General features: G+C 57.0%; 1 protein-coding gene across 2 annotated transcripts; it reads left to right on the plus strand.

The window, feature by feature from the left end:
* The first annotated feature begins 15,811 nt into the window (after positions 1 to 15,811).
* Positions 15,812 to 20,840, plus strand: PTMA (prothymosin alpha). 2 transcript variants are annotated; one of them, XM_068967188.1, is made up of 5 exons: positions 15,812 to 16,040; positions 18,862 to 18,933; positions 19,192 to 19,288; positions 19,777 to 19,850; positions 20,098 to 20,840. In XM_068967188.1, the coding sequence occupies exons 1-5, from the start codon at positions 15,996 to 15,998 to the stop codon at positions 20,143 to 20,145; spliced, it is 336 nt and encodes a 111-aa protein (XP_068823289.1). In that variant the 5' UTR covers positions 15,812 to 15,995; the 3' UTR covers positions 20,146 to 20,840. The 2 variants fall into 2 exon arrangements, with proteins under 2 accessions (XP_068823289.1, XP_068823290.1); XM_068967189.1 differs by having other exon boundaries at positions 15,813 to 16,040; positions 19,195 to 19,288.
* Positions 20,841 to 21,288: the final 448 nt, after the last annotated feature.

Genomic DNA, 21,288 nt, shown 5'->3' on the forward strand with positions numbered 1-21,288 from the left:
CACTCCAGGGACCACCTGGCCAGGGTGCTTTCAGAACAGGCAACTGCTTCAGAGCAAGCCAGGCCCCATTCACCTGCCCCTGAGCCCGGAGAGACAGATGTGTGCCTAGAGGCACCCACACAGATACACAGACACAGGCACTCGAACACACCTGCACACACAAACGAGTACAAGCACACGTGTGCACACCACTGACACATTCCTACGCAGCCAGATATGCACACACCTACACATGCATGCACACACACAGACACACATGCACCCATAGACACATCTGCAGACACGTGCACCCAAGACCCATTCACATAAGGCACACCCTAACAGACACATAGGTACACTTGCACACACAGAACACACTTGCACACACAAGGACCCACCAGTGCACAACTCTGCCAGGCCTCAGCGCGGGAGGAGGGACTGCTAATCTAGGCTTCCCAGCTGCCCCCGCCTTCCTCCCGGAGCCCCCAGGCCGGCAGGGGGCGCCCGAGGCCCCTTCCGTCCGGGCCCAGCGCTGGCGGGAGGGAGCGCGCGCGGGTGCCAGCCACCCTTCGCCCTCTCAAGCTAGGTCCCCTTTGTTCCCCCACCCGGAAAGAGGCCGCCGCGCCAGGGAAGCACCCAGCCACAGAGTCCTCCAGGCGCCGATCCTGCGCGGTCGTTTTGGTCCCGGAGATGACCGAGTCCCGGCACACGGACCGCCACGACCACAGGGAGGGAGAGCCCGCTCATCATTGCCCACTGCCGGTGAGGCAGAACCATGCGGCCCCCAGGGCCCCCGCAAGCCCACTGCTTCACAGGCCTGCAGCCCTGCCCCCTACCCCCTTGTCTCCCTGAAAGTTTGTTAAGTGTTCTCCCCTGGGAGATGGCCACCCAGGAACATTGAAACAAGAGCAAGAATCCCAGAGGCAAGCCTTCCATCCTCCCCTTCTGCCAGTGTCCAGCTCTTCTGGCCCCAAGGAGCCTCCAGTGAGGACTTTGGTTCCAAAAGAACAGAAGCCTGGGGGCCTCCGTCTCCTCTCACTCTGAAACCTGGAATTCTGGAGCTGTGCTAGGCAGAGATTATATACAACAGAGTCGTTTAAGACCTGCCTCTGCTGCTAAGTTCAGGGCCTTGGGTGAGTGTGTGACCCTTCTGAGCCTCAGTTTTCCCATCTGTAAAATGGGGTTCCCTGACACTCCCTATCTTGCAGGTGGATGTGAGGATACACAACTCAGTGGAGACCTGGTGTGGGGCCTGGCGCACAGTGAGTGGAAGCTGGCTCCTGTCCCTGTGGTGATTCCTGTGTGCTGACCCCTTTCCTGACTGAGCCCCTGGACAAGGTTCGGACCCCAGCAGAGAGCCCCGCAGTATGTGCTCACTAAACCCTGGGACCTGCCCAGGATGGGGCAGCCTGGGGACGCTGCACCTGTGCCATCAGCAAACTGCGTGCGTCAGGGAGAGCCTGGCAAGACGCCAGGCCATGTTTTTCAAGTGGTTGGTTTCTCTGGGATGCAGGGCTGGGCTCTCAACCCGGGTTCTTCCTCCTTGTTCAGGAGGGAGGGCTCGGCTGGCTCTCACCATCTACTCCTCGCCAGCCCCTTCCCAGTTGTCCACCATAATTAGGCTCTCTGTGGCTCGGGAGGGGGTATCTTCGCCTCCTCTCCAGCCCCAGACTCAGGCTTGCCCAGGGAGAGGGTCCACCCGCCCTCAGGGGCATTGCTGCCCTCATGCAAGCAGGTGGGGAGCCCTGGGCAAGCCTGTGGCAGAGGAGGGCACTCTTGCCCTCGCCCTCGGCCTGGCCCCTTGCTCAGTGGTCAGCCGTGCGTGGGGCTCGGCAGGGCTCAGGAGGCTGCTCTCGTCATTAACGGCCGGCCTCACTCCAAGTGAATTAGCTGGTCCTCAGGGAGTGAGCGCTGAGGCCTGCAGGCTCCTGGCACCAGCCAGCGATTCATTCAACACAACCTCACCCCTGCCAGAGGGCAGCAGCATCCCTGCCCCCAGCCCAGCGGCCTGACTGGGGGCCGGGAGCAGGGCTGGTACCCAGAGCAGCCCAGGCTGCCTGTCCATCTGCCCGTGTCATCCTATTCATTGGGCTGCTCCCCGCTGGCTCCATGGCGCTTGCCTCCATCTACCAGCCCCTCCCACACATAGGCCTGGTGGCCTTGGACCCGTGCCCAGCTTCACCAACCTGGCCTGCCCTGCCAGGCTCTGTCTCCTGCTCCCTTTGTCCCCTGGGTACCTTGAGTGACCAGAGGGAGGCCCCCTCATCCTTTTCCCTCCTCCCTCTGTGCCTTCCTGACCCCCCCTCAACCGAAGCCCTGGGATCCACTTAACTGGTCTTGATGAAAAACAGAAGCTCAGTCTATGCATAGGAGGCTCCTCATAGCTAGCTGCCTGGGGCCAGTTCCTGCCAGGGGCCCTCAGGCCAGGCCCGCCCCCCTTCTTAGAACTAAGGTGGGTGGAGAAGGCACAACCTCGGTCTCTGCCACAGAAGCCCTTAGGAGCCCACACGCATCCCCTCGATGACCACCCTCCGCACTTTCATTTACTCAGTAGGAGCCAGGTGTTGAGAGGCCGGTGCTGCTGAATGAATGGGTGGATGCCCTCCCCACACAGAAGCGACTTCTCTTCAACACTTGTGACTCACATCTTGTCAAATCTCTCCAGCTTGAAAACCTTCCTCCTGCAGCTGCCGATTAGAGAGCATCCACATTTCATGGCTAGAGACCTGAATTCCAGGACCAGCCGGTTGTCCACGAGCTGGATGATCACTCCTTTGGGCCAACCATTCCCCGTGGTCGTGCGGGGCTTGTGGCCCCCCAGGCTGCCTCTGAGGATTAGACACGTTTTATCTTGTGCAGGGAACACAGGGCATCGAGATACCACCCAAAGACAGCCACCGTGGACAGACTCCAAGTGTTCCTCCTGGGGGGGCTCCCTAGCACATATGTGGGCAATTTCCCCTGTATTGTTCTATAATCCTTGATGGTTGCTCTATAATTGCTCTCAAATGGTTTAATCATAATAAATAGCATCTGCAGAGCAGTTTACAAACTGTAACTCTTCCCGCACCCCCCTCCCACCTTTACAGAAAGAAACTGATGCTCAGAGAAGTTAATGAACTTCTCTAAGACCACACAGTGAGCAAGGAGGCAGAGCTCACCCCTCCCCAGGCTGTGGGGCTGGCAGGTCCCCAGGCCAGTGTATCCCCAGTTCACTGTGTCCCCAGTTCTGTGCAGGGGCGGGAGGCACAGGGAGCCTGGCAGAAGGCATGGAGGCTGTCTGGGATCTGACGGCTGGTGGGGAGGGGGCATTTCACCAGGTGTGAGGGTGTCCAGGCAGGATTGTATGCTCGCCTGTGGGTGCAGGTAGGCATTCAGGCTGAGACCAGGTGACCCCTAAAGGGGGCTTATTTAGGGGTCATACCTCCCAGGGTGAGATGTGGAACCAGCTTAGTGTCACAAACCCTTTTTGTTCTTAGGTTTAGGTGACTTAGAATCTTCTAGAAAAAGACTGGGCCAGATGAAATGCTTCCATTGGAACGAGAAGCAATGCTTCCATTGCTTCCAGTCTCACCCAGATAAACTGTTTTATTAGCAGTTGTTTGATTTGCTTGTGTGCTGTTGTTTTGGTCAGAAAACAGGCCTGAGGGAGGTATGTGGACTGGGCCCAGGAGCACAGAGAGGTGAGAATGGGAGGTGGGCATGCGGCAGGGAGGAGCGATCAGCAGGGGAGACCCCCAATCCACCCAGAGCAGCCTCCTCGTCTTTGAGTCCAGTTAGGAAGATGCCTCCTCTGGGAAGCCCTCTCTGACTGCTCAACAGAACTTGTCTGCTCTCTCCCCGGGTTTCTCCCTGTTGTGGCCCTTGTTACACTCAGTGTATACTATCCAGACTGTGCCTGTCTCCCTCAGTGGGTGGTGACCAGGGAGGGAGCCTGTGTGTGGATGCTAACATTTGGGAATGCTTAAAAATAGAGAAATACAAAGGAAACTAAACCAAACACCTGTGTACCTGCAGAGAGCAGCTCTGTGAGCCAACCCCTAGATGGAAGGGGCGCCAACATGACTGCAAACACGGCAAGCACACGCTCATATTCACACATGCGTGAACACACGTCTGGCTCACAGTAACGAAACCTGTCGCCAGACATGGCTGTGTGTTCACGGTTGCACTTCCAAGGCACGTGCACACCCATAATCAGGAGGTGGGAGAACTGGAATGGGGCCTGGTCCAGAGAAGGAAGTTGGGCCAAGGCCAGGGGTGTGGCTGCTGTGCGCCGGCCGTGTGCCTGTCTGCCAAGGGTGTCCAGGCCAGCACCAGGCCTGCCCCCAGCTGTCACTTTCACTGTGTGCTTCTGTCCTGATTGGCAAGGCCCCCCCATCAATGGAGAGCCCACAAGGAAGCCACCAGGGTTGGGGCTCCCTGACCCTATTTCTGGGGTTTCAGGCTGCAACACTTCCTGGCCTTTCCTGCCAGCCCCTGTGGCTCCTGGATGACGTACACACGGGCACAGCCACTGTGGACAGATAAGGACTGAGGTCTCCTGGGAGGTGGACCAATGGGCAGGGATCAGAGCCTTCAGGGTGGAGCTGGGTGACCTTGGGGCTAATACCACCAACCACACTGTCCCAGTGCCTTGAAAGGCAACCATCGTGAGTTCTGTGTGCGGAGAAGAGAAATTACCACCAAGTAATAAAGGGGCTTCCCTGGTGGCTTGGCTGGGAAAGAATGAGCCTGCCAATGCAGGAGACTCCAGAGATGCGAGTTTGATCCCTGGATCAGGAAGATGCCCTGGAGAAGACAATGGCAACCCTGTTCAGGATTCTTGCCTGGAAAATTCCCGGCAAGGAATTTTGAGGAGAGGAGCCTGGCCGGCTACAGTCCACAGGGTCACAAAGCACTGGACATGACTGAGCACACACACAACAAGCTCTGAGTTGTGGGCTGCTTTCCTGTTCAGATGTGAACAAAATGACTGCTGCCCCGTGTCCTGCAAGAGCTCCAGTCTCCCGCCCCGTATTCCACAAGCACTTCAGGTCTCTCCATCTGACCCCAGCTCAGCTCTAGGCCTGCATGGGCACATCTGGGGCTTCAAAACTCAGCTGGACTCAAAGGCTCTGAGCCTCAGACGGCGGCTTGGAATTTGAAGAGGGTCCTCTCCACATTGCACTGGGAACTTGTGAGTCTCTCGGGAGCCCGTGGCCTTCCCCAGGAAGCCAGTTCAGGGAATAAAGGGGCTCCAGGCTGGGTAGTGGCTCTTTCCAGTGTGCTGCGGGGTCCCCTGAGGGACCAGCCGGGGAAACACCCAGGTTGACAGTCCCAAAAAAAGAGGTGGAGAGGCAGTCGGTGGCCCCCGTGCTCTGCCCTCCTGGGGCTTGTTCCTGGGAGGGTTGGACCACACCTTCTTGTCCTGAGCAGTGTGCCAGGACTCGGGCCATCCCTTCCCTGTTGAGGAGGAGAGAGCCAAAGCTGAACCATCTGGTGGAAGCACCATAGAGGGGGCCAGAGAGAGCAGAGGCAGATTTTTCAATCATCCTTAAATAATGCAGTGGATTTTACCATTTCTTGGAAAGTCCCCCCAAAGTCAAGAGAATGATAACAGGGAAATGGAGTGGGATGGGAGGGAAGTGTGAGAGAGGGGCAGAATCACTCAGCTGCATGGGGGCAGGTGGGGGATTCTGGAAAGGGCTGGGAGAGTAGGGGCGGCCACTTACAGAGCCAGGGCAAGGGCCCGGGGAGACCGGCGGTGGACGGCTCAGGTGGAGTAGAATGACCGGTGTCCACCCTACCAGTTCCCTCTAGGGGCCTTCATTTCCTCTCCTGTAAAATGGGGCACCTACCTGGATTGGCGTGAGGCTTAAACAGCATATAACCTGCAAGGAAGTGCTTTGGTACAAAGGGCAGCAGTCTTTTTATCACGATAATTAGGCCTTAGTTCTAAAGCAGTGGTCCCCAATCTTTTTAGCACCAGGGACCAATTTTGTGGGCTTTCCCTGCTGGCTCAGCGGCAAAGAATCTGCCTGCCAGTGCAGGAGACTACCGGTTCGATCCCTGGTCTGGGAAGATCCTCTGGAGAAGGAAATGGCAACCCGCTCCAGTATTCTTGCCTGGGAAATCCCATGGACAGAGGAACCTGGCAGGATACAGTCCATGGAGTTGCAAAAGAGCAACTGAACAACAACCGATTTTGTGGAAGACAATTTTTCTATGGACAGGGATGGTTTCAGATGATTCCAGTGCATTACATTTATTGTGTACTTTTATTTCCAATCTAATCCCACTGCTGGTCTGACAGGAGGTAAACCAGTACAAGGCCCGGAGGTTGGGGACACGTGTTCTGAAGTTCATAGAAATACCAAAAGGCCAACAGGAAAAAAAGAATGACTGAAGAGGTTGGGTTAAGGGAAAACAAGATGACCTCAGCATGCTCTGGAACTGGGGAGTGCCCTCAAGGTGGGTGCTGGGCCTCTGGCAGCCCACACAGCAAGGAAGATGTGCTTAGTGACAAGACACAGAGGGTCTATAAAGAAAAACTAAAGCAAGTTATTTGGGAGAAGTCTTTTTTTTCTGACCGCACTATGTGGTAGGCAGTACCTCAGTTCCCTGACGAGGGATCGAACCCGGGCAATGAAAGCGCGGAGTCCTAACTACTGGACTACCAGGGAATTCCCCAGGAGATGTCTCAGGAGGGTGTTATTTATTCCCATTTTACAGTTGAGAAAACTGAAGCTTATGGAGGTCTCACCTTGCCCAAGGACTCACATGCTAAGCCACAGAGGCAGGCAAGGAACCCTGCTCTAAAGGGCTCCTCCCCCCACCCACCCCCAACAGGAGGACAGCAGGGGGACCTGGAGTTTGTGCTTCTAACCACCAGGCTACACTGCCCTGCTGGTGTGGGGGCCTGAAAGGAATTTGTCTTGTGGGTCACTATAAAGGAACATTGTGCAATGTTGGGCTTCCACAGCCCGCAGCAAGGCCATAGTCAATGGTAGCCTGGAAGGTGTTGTTGCCAACTGTCTACTGATGTCACGAAAAAGCTCAATGAAACAGCCCGGGAGTATTTAGTGTTCAGTAGGCTAACTTACTGGTGAGTCCTTGGCCACAAACAGTTGCAAAATGCCGTTCTCTCAAGTCATCATATTCTGCCAGAAGGAATCCTGCCTCGCAACCAGAAATCACCCATCTGGGGAGGATTCTCTGCTCCTTCTGCAACCTGAAAGGCATCTATCTACTGGAGGACAAGCCCCTCAGCTGGTGAAAATAAACTCCTTACCAATCGACAGAAGAAAGTCCAAGAGCCTGTCCATGCCTTTGGAGGGGGCAGGGTGGGCACAGGCTGGTGGGGGCAGGATTGCTTGTGACCAGCAGCTTTTCCCTTTGAAAGTAGGAGCTATACCTGGTTTTAAAACCCAGCTCGGCCAGGTACCCTGGGCAACATCCACCCACTCTGTGCCTCTGTTTCCTCTCTCGTATTGCTGTTCAGTCGCTCAGGTGTGTCCAGCTCTCTGTAGCCCCATGGACTGCAGCACACCAGGCTTCCCTGTCCATCACCATCTCCCAGAGTCTGCTCAATCTCATGTCCATTGAGTCGGTGATACCATCCATCTCGTCCTCTGTTGTCCCCTTCTCCTTCCGCCTTCAGTCTGTCCCAGCATCAAGGTCTTTTCCAGTGAGTCAGCTCTTCGCATCAGGTGGCCAAAGTATTAGGGCTTCGGCTTCAGCATCAGTCCTTCCAGTGAATAACGCAGGGTTGACTCTCATGAGTGTGGGTAACACACCACCCAGGACTGAATGGGTTAACGTGGGTCTGGAGTCCAGAGTCATGTCTGACCCAGACTTTGTTCAGTAAACAGGAGCTGCTGTCTCACCGCCCACTCTACTGCTTACACCTTGTAGCTCTGTCCCTTGCCGTGCCCCTGCTGGGCCGAGTCTTCAGGGTTCTAGCCTGGTAGCCAGGCCCCACTTGTGGAAGGGCACATTTGGAACGTCTCTGCTTGTTTGGGGCAAGGCGGCTTTCAGAGGCGCCCTCTCCCCTCTGACCCTCCTGCCTCACCCTCGTGTTCATGCGCCTACCTGGCTGGTTTCCCTGTTGGAGCTGCCTAGGCCCCCTTGCCTGTACTCTCTACCTTACTTCTTTTCCTGATCTTAGCCTCTTGCCAAGCCTGATTTGCTCCAGGAAGCACCTCTGCCCTGGGCCTTTGAGTTTTCAGAGCCAGCCTCTGCCAGGGCCCCCACTGCTCATTGAGAGGGAGGGTGGGTGGCATGGAGCCCTGGCAGCTGGGCCCAAGGGGCTCTTTTCCTGGCCAGGGGCTACTCTGCTGGCAAATCAGGCTCCTGTTCTGGATCTCAGCCCCACCTGTAAAAGGAGGCTCTTTCCCATTCTCTCCATCTGCAGAGGTGCTGCCATAACTGCCGGAAGCACCGGCAGATTCAGAGAAATAGAATGGTCACTTCTTGATGAAGTATAGCCAGATGTGCAGAACATAGGACCACGCCGAATGGGGGGATACAACCAGACCTGCCCCTGCCAGCCCCAGCCTGCAGGTATGCCCAGAGATCCCCTCTCATTTCAGCCCAGGTGATGGGAACCAGGTGGGGAGGATAAAGAAATTTGCTTAGAACCAGCGTCACTCAAGCCTAGGCACTCCTCGTCCTAGGCATCCTCCAGTCCCTGGCATGCCCCAACTCCTACTGGTGGCTTCGTGAGGAAGAGAGGTGGGACTGAAGCGAGACGTCATGGAGGACCCCAACCACTGCCAGGTGCTAGGCTTGAATGAAGCTGAAAGCTTCCAGTAACCAGGAGCTGGGGTTCTCAGCTATGGATGTTTCTTAACGCTGGTCCTTGCCTGCTTTGAGAGCCATTTCAATTCAAGTGGGGCTTCCCAGGTGGCGCTAGTGGTAAAGAACCTACCTGCCAACGCAAGAGACATGGATTCAACCCCTGGCTCAGGAAGATCCCCTGAGGAGGGCATGGCAACCCACTCCAGTGTTCTCACCTGGAGAATCCCATGGACAGAGGAGCCTGGCGGGCTACAGTTCATAGGGTCACAAAGAGTCAGACACGACTGAGCAACTAACGCTCGACACTCATTTCATGCAGGCTCCCTTATTAACATTAATCATTAATTTCTGATTTCCCTTTTATCTGTTTCTACAGGTATTCAGAACACATTTTACTTCCATCATGGCTGCCTCTTGTTTAATTATAGTGGTGACTTGGAAGAACATTCTGGAATACATTTTACCATCCTAAAAGTCTTCATTGAGGAAACCTCCAACCTATCACATATGGCCCAAGAGGAGACTGGTTACTCCCTCGGTGATAGGTACTTTGCAGGGGGCGGTGGGGGGCGGTTCTCAACACTGTGTCTTGCCCAGGGACTTTGATGTGGCCCCGTGAATGACTCAGGATGGAGGGGGTACCGACAGACGTGCTGTTCCCTCCCCGGAACCTGGGCTATATTCTTCCCTCCACTTAGCGATTGGGAAAACCGAGGCCTTGCCAGCAACCAGGTGGATGCGGAGGTGTCTAGCCCATGCTTTCAAAGTAACACTCTTGAAGCACCTAAGTGGCAAGAGAGCGGCCTGTCCTGGAGAAAGCTGCCGAGAGCCAGTACATAGTCACAATTCTAGGCTTGGCCACAGCACTGTAAGTTAAGAACGCGCTGCAGCTGAGGAGGCCTGGGGCTCTTGGTTCAGGTGTGTGAGCTCTGACTTTCCTCTCAGGCTCTAAATGCCCATGGAGCCTGCACTTCCTTAGAAGGGTGCTCCTCTTTTCCTTCCCTGGGGAGGTTTGTGCTCTGTAGTAACCTTTCATCCTGTTTTGAGACTTTCCTATAGAACTGTCTGAGCCTCACTTTTTTCCCCCTGTGAAATCCTCAGAAAACCTCTTGGAGGAGAGAACATTGCTTTAAAGGAGGCTGAAATCTCCTCCCCTCACTCCCACCTGGATCTGGAAACCAACAGATTCCTATGCGCTGCACGGCGCAGCTGCAAGCCCTCCCAGGAGGGTGCAGGAGGCCCTATCCCGGTGTCACCCGCTTGCTCTGTGATCTCTGCTAAGCTTCTCCATCCTTCTGCTCTGTCATGTGCAAACCAAATGCTCCTGGAGCCACCCTGGCTTCTCCACCGCAGAGAGGCAGCATCAGAGCTGGAAGCTGTTCTCGGACTGAGCGCTGCAGGTCCCTTTTTCCTGACAGTGTGTCTCAGATTTCTTCAGGAATGCCATAGTTACCAGCACATGAGTAAGGACCAGACCAGGGTAACCAGCCATCCGGTGTGTTTAGGCATTTCCTGGTTGGACCACTGACTGTTCTGAGCCCCAGAACCATCAAATCGATCGCCTTGCCTGCACTCCCCTTGGCTGTGAGAGGGGGAGCTGGTGGTGTGTCCTCCACCCCTCATATCTTCTCCGCTGTAATCGAGACTGGGGGTGGCTCCTCTGCCAGGGGTGATGGAAAGGTAGAAAGGTAGAAAAGACCCATTTAACAGAGAAGAGGGAAGAGGAACCTTCAAGATGTCAAAGAGCCGGCCTCTCCTAGCTTCAAGTTTAACCAGGTTGGGATTTCTGGCCTGGTCCAGACCACTGAGGTCCTCAGCTCGGGCCCGCTTTTGGTTCCTGCCTTGCTGGGTTTCCACGTGGGGCCAGGCTTGGAGATGCCCCCTAAATGCCTCCTTGCGGTCACAGACCTGATTAACCTTTCTCCAGAGGCCCTGCTTTCGCGGCCAGGGCAACTGGGTGTGCGCCCACACATGTTCTCCCCCAGCCAGCACCTTCACCTGCCACCGGGATGCTAGGCCCACACACTCACAAGCAGTACCCAGAGCTTAAGCAAAACACCCACTTGGGCTATGCAGGGAGGGGCGCTCACACAGACACACACACAGACACAAGGATGCAGGGAAGGCGGCTTGGGAAATGGTACAGCCGGCAGAAGATCCCTGGAGACACCAGGGCATGTGTGCTCAGGGGGTGGCCAGGGTGTTGTACACAGCACACACCTCTCACCCCAAGCGTCCCCAGAACTCCAGTTTGGCATCAGTTTGGGAGCAGGCCTTGAACTTCAAGAGATGTCACCCTCTCTCTCCCAACCAGGCAGGAGCCTTTAGTTGGCCAGACCTGTGTGGGTACCAGGGCCTTCTGGCCCGGCTCCCCAGGAGGACAGGCAGGCCCAGGCGTGCTGCATGAGAGAGCAGGCGTGTGGAGGGCAGCTCTTACACAATCCCATCCGGGCTCGGCAGGGCGGGAGAGTTGAAAGGGCCCTGGCAGCTCCCCAGGTCCTGATGCCTGGGCAAGGAAACCACAGCCTGAAACTCCTGGGTTTCTAAAGGCGGGTCTTTTGGAGGCTTGTTCCTCTCAGACTCTGTCTTTCCTCTGAGGCCAGAGGGGCTGCCGAGGATGTCAGGCACTGAGTCACAGGCTTCCAGAAACTCAACTCGGCTGGTGCCCTCCCTTCCCACCGAGTACAGGAAGAATTTGCTGAAGACATTGTTCCTTTGTCCAGAGTCCTGCGAAAACTGTGAAGCCAACCCACTTAGGTACAGATGGCAGCTGTAAAGTGGAATCCTGAGAACCCGGACAGCTTTCCTGGTTGTGCCAGACCCTATTTTTAAGCACTTTCTGCATATGAACTCGTTCAGTTCCCACCAGAACCCGTGGAAGGTAGATACTATTCTTGTCATCTCCATTTTTCAAAGGTGGGAAGATAACTCTCCCAAATTCACACAGAGAGCATATGGCAGAGCTGGGATTTGAACCTAGGCAGCTTTACTAGCATTTATATTCTTTTTGGTCTCTTGGGTATCGAAATTGTGAGATGACCAATTAGGAATATGTTGGAAATGGCTTTGGAGCAAGAATTATAAACTTAAGTGCCTACAGGGTGAGGCAACTGAAAAAAATGTGTGCCCCAGGCCAGCAGAGAAAGGCCTGTTGTCCAGCTGAGAGTGTGCAGGCCATACTGAGGTGTCCCTCATGCAGATTCCCTAAAACCAAAACTCGCCTGGAGGCCAATTGGGTCCCCTGGCTTAAAGCAGCTCTAACCTAAGCCAGTGCGCCTCAGGCTGTAAATGACCAGGGACAGGACATGTGGGCTCCCAAGGCATTACCAGTTTGTCCTGGGGTGGGGGGTGGGGTGTTGAAAGGTCACAGAAGCAGCAAAGGGCCGAGAGGCACCAGTGAGTCAAAGTGACAGGGGAAGGGGAGAACAACCTGTTCAGAAAGAGCGAAGAAGGCCAGGGGTTGCCTGTCACTGGACATATGGGACTTTTTCCTTTTTTGGCTGTGCTGAGCCTTCACTGCTGTGCTCAGGCTTTCTCTAGCTGCAGCAAGTGGGGGCTCCACAGCATGGGTGCTAGGCACATGCGCCTCAGTTGTTGTGGCTGGTGGGCTCCAGAGCACTGGCTCAGTAGTTGTGGCACCTGGGCTTAGTTGCTCTACATGAGAGCTTCCCAGAACAGGGATTGAACCCATGGCAGGAGGATTCCTAACCACTGGACCATCAGGGAAGTCCTAGAATGAGGCTCTCCATTAGCCTAAATAACACCTTCACTTCAGTTCAGTTCAGTTCAGTCGCTCAGTCGTGTCCGACTCTTTGCGACCCCATGAATCACAGCACGCCAGGCCTCCCTGTCCATCACCAACTCCAAGAATTCACTCAGACTCACGTCCATCAAGTCAGTGATGCCATCCAGCCATCTCATCCTTTGTCGTCCCCTTCTCCTGCCCCCAATCCCTCCTAGCATCAGAGTCTTACGAGGTGTCAAATACCACATGCCTACGGCAAGATGGAGGTTCAAGACCATAGTTGATTCAGGGCTCATTTAACAACAAAGATTTCCCCACTCTAAGGTTTTAGCCTCAACTTGGTCACTGATTCACTTGGTTACCGTAAATTCCTTGTTATAATCCCTTGGTCCATTTTCCTGACCTGTTAAAAAAGGAGAGTGATAGCATATTAGAGGTTGAACCTATAAATCTGCCGATTTTCAGTTGGTTTTGACATTCAAAAAAACATCAGTTTCATAAAACCCAACCCTATAATTGTCCTACCTACTTTGGAAAGTGTGGAGAATACCTAAAAATGCTTGAAGCATGAGCCAGAGGCTCACTGCCACCTACACAGCAGGCACCCAGTGTGTGCTCAGTGAAGGGAACGCTGGTTCCAGAATCAGGTGGGCATGAGCCTTACTTACCCACCTAGCCAAACCAGCTGCACAGGGACAGCGTCAGGCAAAGCAGTTCTTCGAGGGAAATTCACATTCACCCAGTTCCTCCCAAGATCTGCCCCTTCCCCTCGCCTCCCCTCCCCCGTTCACTAAGGTCAGAATCCAGAACATTCGTGACCGGTTTTCAGCCGTGGACACAAGAGACGACTGCCCAAGGCCACTATCCATTTAGGGAAGAAGACTCAGTCGCTCAAATGCGGCACAGAACAAACTCTCAATGCATCCGCGTTTCATGGACTAAACAATCCCTTCCAGGGTAACGAGAGTTTAAGGGTCGCACCGCAGGAGGCGCTCTTGTACCCCATGTAGGAACCGCACAATCCCTCCACCTCTTGGGATAACGTGATACAAAGGAAGGGTCGCAGTCGCAGCGGCCAAGGAGACCCTTCCTACTCTGGGGCGAAGGGCGGCCCGGGTCTCCGTCTCAGCAAAGGCAACTGACGGCGGGCGGGAGCGGAGTGAATAAAAAGGTTGGGACGCGTGGCCCCTGGGGACACCACTTGCCAGTCTTTTGGTTTGGCAGGCGCCCAACCTGGGGGAGAATCGCACCTCCAGCCATCGGGGCGCCCTGGGGCAGGGCGGGGACCCGGCGGGCGCCCCACCTCCGCGGTTGCGTACCCAGGACAGGATGGCGACCGCCAGGCAGCGGGAGGTGGCGCGGTGCTCTGTCCTGTCCAGCACCTGCCCCACGTTCCCTTCTGCCAGAGGACAGGAGTCCGGGCTTCTCTTTTCCCCAAAGGACAAACTCGCTCGGGAAAGCCCCACAGGCCAGCGGCCAGAAAAGCAGATGTAAACGGGGATGCGAGCCTGAGAAGCAAGCGACAGGGGGACCCCGACCCGAGTGGCGCCCCGGCACTGCGCGCCTGCTCCCGGCTGGGCAGCGGAGTCCGTGGCCCGAGGGGGGTGCAGCCAGGCGAGTGCGCGCTGAGCTTAGTTAAGGTGGGGGGGGGGTGTCTCGCGGTGGGAACAGGGCCACGGGTCCTTGACTTAAATAAAAAAGAAGGGCGACCCAGTCTCTTCTCGCCCCCCGACTTCAAGCACTGCTGGACTTGGCAATCGCCCCTCCTCCGCGATCCCAGACTCCGGGTTTTCTCCATTCCCAAATTGGCGGCCCCCAAGAGACAGACAGAGGAACCTGCCAATGGCAGGACGCAAAGCGTCAACTTTGTGTTCGCCCGCCACTCTCAGCCAGTGTGCGATCGCTTCTCCCGAGTCCCGCCTTCCGTGTCGGGCGCCCCCTTCTGGCAACACGAGGATGAACACTATCTGTCGCCATCTTGTGTGTGGCACAGGTATTTTTCTCTCGAACGTCTTTGCACTCACTTCGATCTTTCCTGCCACAAAGCCGGTGTCTCAGCTCGACAGTCAAGTGCGGTGGCAATAAGAAGAGGGTCGCCTACGGTTTTTGGATCGTCCGAGTGGGTTGGGTCGCCACGTCACGACACGCTCGCCGAGCCCAGCGCCATCTTGAGTGCGGCGTCCAGATGGTTCCCTTCGGGCTCCGCGTGTTCTCTAAATGGCGCCCAAAACTTCAAGGAGCCCCCAAGGACTAGCCCACCCGGTCTGAGGGACGATTACTTCCCCTCGAATAACCTAGCAAGAAGATGTTCAAGTGCCCTTCACAGAGCTTTAAGTGGGGAGGGAGAGCGACACTCGAAGGCCGGGTTCTAGAAGCATCCCAGTAGTTGTCGCGACGGCAGTGACCGCTCGGGGCAGGCGCAAACCAGAACCCTGAAGTGCGGGCACCCGCTGTGTGTTGCGACGGCCGTGGGCTGTTCAGCTCGACGACAGAGCCCATATCGGCCCTCGAGTCCCCTCTGTGCACGAATACCCCCAATGTGAATGCTTGGCACGAAGCCCACTCGTCGGCTGGCTTTGGCGGCGGGCGCCTAGGCTGGGTAGTGGGCGAAGGGGTCACCTCCCCAAAGACTCGGGGCACCCTGAACTAGACGCGGATAGAGGACGTAGGGGGTGGCCCAGGTACGCGGGTCTCGGCCTCACGCCCTCATCGCTCGTCGTGGGGCTTTCCACCGACTTGCGCTGGGAAAATTCGTGGTGGAACGTGCCAAGCGGCGGGGGTGGAGGGGTGAGCATCCCCGGGCACTACACAGGGCACCGCCCGGGGCGAGCACAGCCCAGCACCCGGCCTGCCCCTCCCCCTCGCTGGCAGCCGTCGTATGGGCCAGCCGCCGCCTCCTCCTCTTCCCTACCCCCCTCCTTCCGAGCATCCGCGGGCAGGAGTGAGGACGGAGTAGGGGGAAGGTGGGGGCTGGGCGGGCAGCTTTGCCGCGCTTTGGCTTTCTGCGTCAGCAGCACCGAGCAAAACAGCGGCGGGAGCGCGCGCCCTGAGAGCGAGCGCGCGCCCCTCCCCCCGCGGCGTCGGGCGGCCGACACCCGGCAAACTCAGACCCCGAATGACAGGGCGGCCGGCGACTGCGCAGCACGGACGCACCAAGGCACTGCCGCTTTAAGCATGCTTGCCCATTGTTCGGAATCGAGCCAATGAGCGAGCGCCCGCTCCCAGCCCGAAGCCAATGGCGTTCGGGCAAAGGAGGACGAGCGCCGCCCACTAATCTATATTAAAGGTTCTGGCGCCGCGTGAGTTCCCCACTGGCTGCTCTGAAAAGCCATCTTTGCATTGTTCCTGTCTCCGGCTTCCCCGATCGCCGCAGCCACCTCCGCCGCGCGCCATCTCCGCCGCCGCGGACTCCGGCAGCTTTACCGCCAGAGTCCTCGAACTCCCGCTTTTCTTCTCAGTCCGTTGCATCGGATCACCGGAGTGCCCCATCATGTCAGACGCGGCCGTGGACACCAGCTCCGAGATCACCACCAAGGTGAGGTTAGACGCCGCCCGCCCGCCCTTTTGGGGTCCGCGCGCCGCTACTGCCGGAGCGGTGTTTAGCGCGCCGCACCCGGCTCTGCCCCGAGCCCGCTGTTACTCCCATTCGCTGCGGAGCCCGCCCGCTCCCGGCCTAGGTTACTAGGTAGCCCACTCTTTGTGCGCGTGCGGGGGAGGGGGCGGGAAGCGCCGTGGGCAAACGTGATGGCCATCCGGGAGTGACCTGAGGGCCCTCAGGGACCCGGAGATGCGAGTGCGGAGGCCAACAGGCTCGAGGGGAGGCTGCTGCACGGGCTCCCGAAACTTGTTTGTGACTCTCAGTAGTGGCGGCCGGAGGATAGGGGCCAGGCTAGGGGGTCGTCGGCCCACGGGGCGCGCTGAGATAACTTTGAAACTGGAGCGCTTTTGGAATCGGAACTGCCGGCGTTGGGGGGGCCCGCGTGTGCGGGCGCGGACCGGCTGTGGGAAGTGGCGGCTCCGTGGCGAGCGCCCGTCCGCGGCGCTGCTCTTTGTTAGGCGCCGGGCGGCCGAGTTTTCGCGCCTTGTAGTGGATCCGAAGAGGTTTATCTGGACTAGGCTCCGATAAGGCGGAGTGGGGCGGCGGGGCCGCGGTGTAGGTTGTCTTCCCGCGGAGGTGTGAAGGTCTCCTCCGCTCTGGCTGCCCTCGGGGAGGGGAGGTGGGTTTCCCACGGTGTGGAGGAGTGTGCCAGGAGCAGCCGCCCCGCCACAGTAATTCACCAGCGGTACCAGGCATCGCTGAGGAGGCGGCGAGCCCACGCGCCTGAGGGGAGGAAACGGAAAGTGAAGGATCGGCGCGCCGGGGCGACGATGGGCGCCCCTCGCGGCTGCCCGGGGGCACCGAGTGTGCGGCTGCTTCGGGGACTACGCGGGCGAACAAAAGCTGCGGCCCCGACTACCTTCTTGCGGGCCGAGCCGCGCGCCGGGGGCTGTTGAGGCCCGGTGATGCGGATTCACTGCCCTCGGTTTTGAGATCCTGCGCGTTTGGCGCAGCTCCGCTCCTGCGCGCCGTGTCGGTCCCGCTCCCTGCCCTGGGGAGTGTCTCCGCCCTTGGCGGGAGCACGGCGCTTTAAGGAGGAACCGCTTTTTTTTAATCTTTTGGTCCTTATTCGTGCCCCTGCGGAGACAGGCGCGAGTCACCTTGGCGTCTCCTTAACCCCTGTGCCCCTGGAGTCACCCCTGGTTCTTTCCCAGGGGCGACTCCCCGAGAGGAGCGGGGCTTGGGACACGGATCTCCGCCGGGGCTCCCTCCGGTCCTCTCTGGGTCCAGCCAGGGAACTAGTTTGAAGGAGAGGGTCAGCCCTTCCCAGCGCGGGGGTTCGCTTTTCCCCCAAGGTGATTTCCCGCTAGGAGCCCTAAATGCCCCTGTGGAATGCGTCTCCGAAGGCCTCGGGCTACGGGACTGCTAAAGCCCCGCGGACTTCGTGGCGGCCTCCCGCGGGACTTTGCCCGCCAAATACAGAGACGTAGGCCCGCGCATCTAGGCCTGCGAGGGGAGGCGGCGGGGGCGCCCAGAGGCCCAGAAAGACTGGAGACCAACTGGCGCGCGCCCGGCGGTGCCAGTGCAGCCAGCGGGCGCCAGGTTTCCAGGGTCAGGGGCGCACTCGGAGGCCCCGGGGCCACGTGCTCCGCGCGCGCGGTGCGTGCAGAGGCCCGCGCGCAAAGCCCGCCGGGCGGGGGTGCGCGCCTGCGCGCCACGACCTCCCCGCCCCCACAACTCCCCGGGGCTCCGGCCGCCAGGGGGCGGGAGCGGGCGGTGCCGGGTCCGCGCCGTGTAGGACAGGGAGCACCAGGAGGATGCGGCCGGCAGGTGTCCCGGGGCCCTTCACCGGAAGGCGTCCTAGCGGCCTCCAGTTCCCGGGCTGCTCGAGCCTGTTTGTGTTGGCGGCAGTGTGCTGCACTGGATGGGAAAAATTACGGGGCAGCGGGGTGCCCGCGGCGGCGCTGCCCCTTGGGGCTCGTGGGAGGCGCGGCCTGACGGACACCGAGCTGGCCCTCGGACGGGCGAGAGAGCCACGGAGGGACATTTTGGCTCTCCCAACTGCCAAATTTCAGGGACTGAGCGCCTGAGTGCAGCAAGGCCCTACTCGGGCCCAGGAGTGTGTCGCCTGAGCCGGTGCCCAAGTCCAGGGCTGTGGTCTGCCTCCTCCTGGGATGGCTGTGGCTTACGGAGGGATCGGTGGGATTCTGGTGCCTTCAAAGAAAGCCCTGCGCTTGCCAGATCGTGGGCTCCGAGCTCGAGCTCGGCTGCGGGGCCTCTGGCTGGAGAAGCGGCTTCCCCAGTTTTGCCAGTTAGTTCCCTCCCATTCCCTTCCCAGGCTAGTCCACCCACGGGAATCCTCCCTCAGTGTCAGGGCCCTCCCCCATTGCCTTATTTATTTATGGCACATACCTGCTGTCTTCCAAGAAGGATTTGTGAGAGGCGGAGCTCTCTGGTTGGAAACAACTCTGTGATGAGAGAGTGTGAGTGAAGTGTTCCCGGGCTCGTCTGCCCGGCCAGACAGGTTTCGGTCTGTGGTGCCACATGGCTTGTTTCCTAAGAAGCATGAGTAAAGGTGCGGTGGGAACCGCTGTCCTGGATCCGTTTTTAAAAATGTGTGTGTTTTTAAGAGTAGAGAAGTAGGATGAGATCCCAGCCACAGACACTCAGTATTCTTTGCTCTCTCCCACCTGCAACTTCAAGCTTGTTACTTGGGACATCAGGATTGGCACTGAATCCCTCCTACCTGTAGATTCGGGCCCCTTTGCCAGCCCTAGGCTACTCAGAAGACTTACTGGTTCCCTTTTCCTTTTTGAAGGACTTAAAGGAGAAGAAGGAAGTTGTGGAGGAGGCGGAGAATGGGAGAGAGGCACCTGCCAATGGGAATGCTGTGAGTGTCTGTTGTGGTCATGACCCCCCCGGCAGCTCCTGGCCTGGAGTTCTTACTTAAGACTTTGGGCTTAATCAAGGGTCGGGCGGGGGGCCGAGGCCTTAGCCAGTTCTGTACTGGGATCTCTGGCTGGAACTTCAGGGGGCATCTCTCTGGGGGTCTGGTCTGTAGAAGCCCAGGGTAGGGTCTGGAAGAAGTGATGTTGGGGGCAGAGTGATGTTCTGTCCTCATCAACAAGCTGCTCTGCTTTCTGTCGAGGAGAATGAGGAAAATGGGGAGCAGGAGGCTGACAACGAGGTAGACGAAGAAGAGGAGGAAGGTGGGGAGGAAGAGGAGGAGGAGGAGGAAGGTGATGGTGAGTAGCTTTGTTCCTCTAGTACCTTCTGGTCTTCCTAGCAGATGGGGAGGGACTGGGGTCTTCCTGGGGGGGGTGGCAGGTCCAAGGCACCACCTCCAACTGGGCTTGTAGCCACAGAGCCAGCCTGTGGGGCTGTGCCCCTAGCACCACACTCAACGCCCACTGGAGAGTGCCCTCCATGCCCTGATCAGTTGGTTGGTGGGGCTTCTCTGGTTTCGCTTGGGTCTTACCTCTGATGACAAGCTGCCCGTGATGGGCAGTGTGGGTGCAGTGACTGCCCAGTTTGTTAGGCAGCAGAGATGGCTCAGCGGCACTCAACCCTGGTTACTCTGTTGCTGGAGATTGCCCAAGGAGCTGCAGTTTTCCTGTCATCGTGTCCACCCCCCAACCCTACCTGTTGCTGCCTGCCACTGAGTGGGAGAGTCCCACTGTGCCCGGTTAGTTGAGGAAGGCAGAGCGGTTTACCTGGGCTTTGTTCTCACCAGGTGAGGAAGAGGACGGAGATGAAGATGAGGAGGCTGAGGCAGCTACGGGCAAACGGGCAGCTGAAGATGACGAGGTGGGTCTGGTCTGGCTTGAGTTGGGCCAGAGGGCTGGGATCTGAGACACTAACACTGGAGGGCTTGATGGAACTTAAAAGTGGTTATAAGATGCGGTGTGTGGTCCTTCTCCTCTTGAGCTGGAGTGGGAACAGGGGCCCTATGGAACCGCGCATGCCTGGTTTTAGTTTGGCCCTTAGGAGCTCAGCCAGTGGGTGGGTGGGCCCAGGGGATTGGAATAGGCCTTGACAATCCTTCCCTTCCCAGGATGACGATGTGGATACCAAGAAGCAGAAGACTGATGAGGATGACTAGACAGCAAAAAAGGAAAAGTTAAACTTAAAAAAAAAAAAAAAGGCCACCGTGACCTATTCACCCTCCACTTCCCGTCTCAGAATCTAAACGTGGTCACCTTCGAGTAGAGAGGCCCGCCCGCCCGCCCCTGGCGGGCAGCGCCACCCACAGACGACAGCGCTCTCCACCACCCAACCAAAACCACAACGTGAATTTGCAACAGGGGAGGAAAAAAGAAAGAACCAAAACTTCCAAGGCCCTGCTTTTTTTCTTAAAGTACTTTAAAAAGGAAAATTTGTTTGTATTTTTTATTTACATTTTATATTTTTGTACATATTGTTAGGGGTCAGCCATTTTTAATGATCTCGGATGACCAAACCAGCCTTCGGAGCGTTCTCTGTCCTACTCTGACTTTACTTGTGGTGTGACCATGTTCATTATAATCTCAAAGGAGAAAAAAAACCTTGTAAAAAAAGCAAAAACAACAACAAAAAAAAACAATCTTATTCCGAGCATTCCAGTAACTTTTTTTGTGTATGTACTTAGCTGTACTATAAGTAGTTGGTTTGTATGAGATGGTTAAAAAGGCCAAAGATAAAAGGTTTCTTTTTTTTCCTTTTTTTGTCTATGAAGTTGCTGTTTATTTTTTTGGCCTGTTTGATGTATGTGTGAAACAATGTTGTCCAACAATAAACCGGAATTTTATTTTGCTGAGTTGTTCTAACAAAGCTGTCTCAGGCCTGGTTTTTCTGTTTTGGTTTCTTTAGGCTTTTTCCAGAGGGGCAGGGGCAAGAAGAGGGGAAGATCTGGAACCTGCTGTCCTTCCTGGGGACAGTGGGTTGGAGACCTCAGTTGGGGGAGGTGTGCCCCTTGGCACCAGGGTCTGGTGGGTGGCCATCCTGTAGTCAAGTACTGAGCTGCAACTGGCTAATGGGGACATGATGGAGCACTATAGAGCTATGGGCTGAAGGGGGAGCCACTTACCAGCTTCATCCTTCCTAGGATTGTAGTGAGACCATCTTCACTGAAGTTGTTTAACCCAGTTTCATTAGAAATCTGCCGACACCTCTATAGGCTGGGGGAACAAGCTACATGCGGGGCTGCCCTCTGGATCCAGGAGGTGGGGTAGGGGGTTGTCCAGGCCCAAGTGAAAACTCAGGGCCA

Source organism: Capricornis sumatraensis, chromosome 3 (assembly GCF_032405125.1).
Source record: "Capricornis sumatraensis isolate serow.1 chromosome 3, serow.2, whole genome shotgun sequence".
Taxonomy (NCBI): domain Eukaryota; kingdom Metazoa; phylum Chordata; class Mammalia; order Artiodactyla; family Bovidae; genus Capricornis; species Capricornis sumatraensis.

Bases quoted from the DNA above. Each gene is read 5' to 3' on its own strand.
- PTMA (XM_068967188.1), top strand. From the start codon at position 15,996: ATGTCAGACGCGGCCGTGGACACCAGCTCCGAGATCACCACCAAG. The intron at 16,041-18,861 runs GTGAGGTTAGAC...TCCTTTTTGAAG, and splicing joins GCTCCGAGATCACCACCAAG to GACTTAAAGGAGAAGAAGGA. The intron at 19,851-20,097 runs GTGGGTCTGGTC...TTCCCTTCCCAG, and splicing joins GGGCAGCTGAAGATGACGAG to GATGACGATGTGGATACCAA.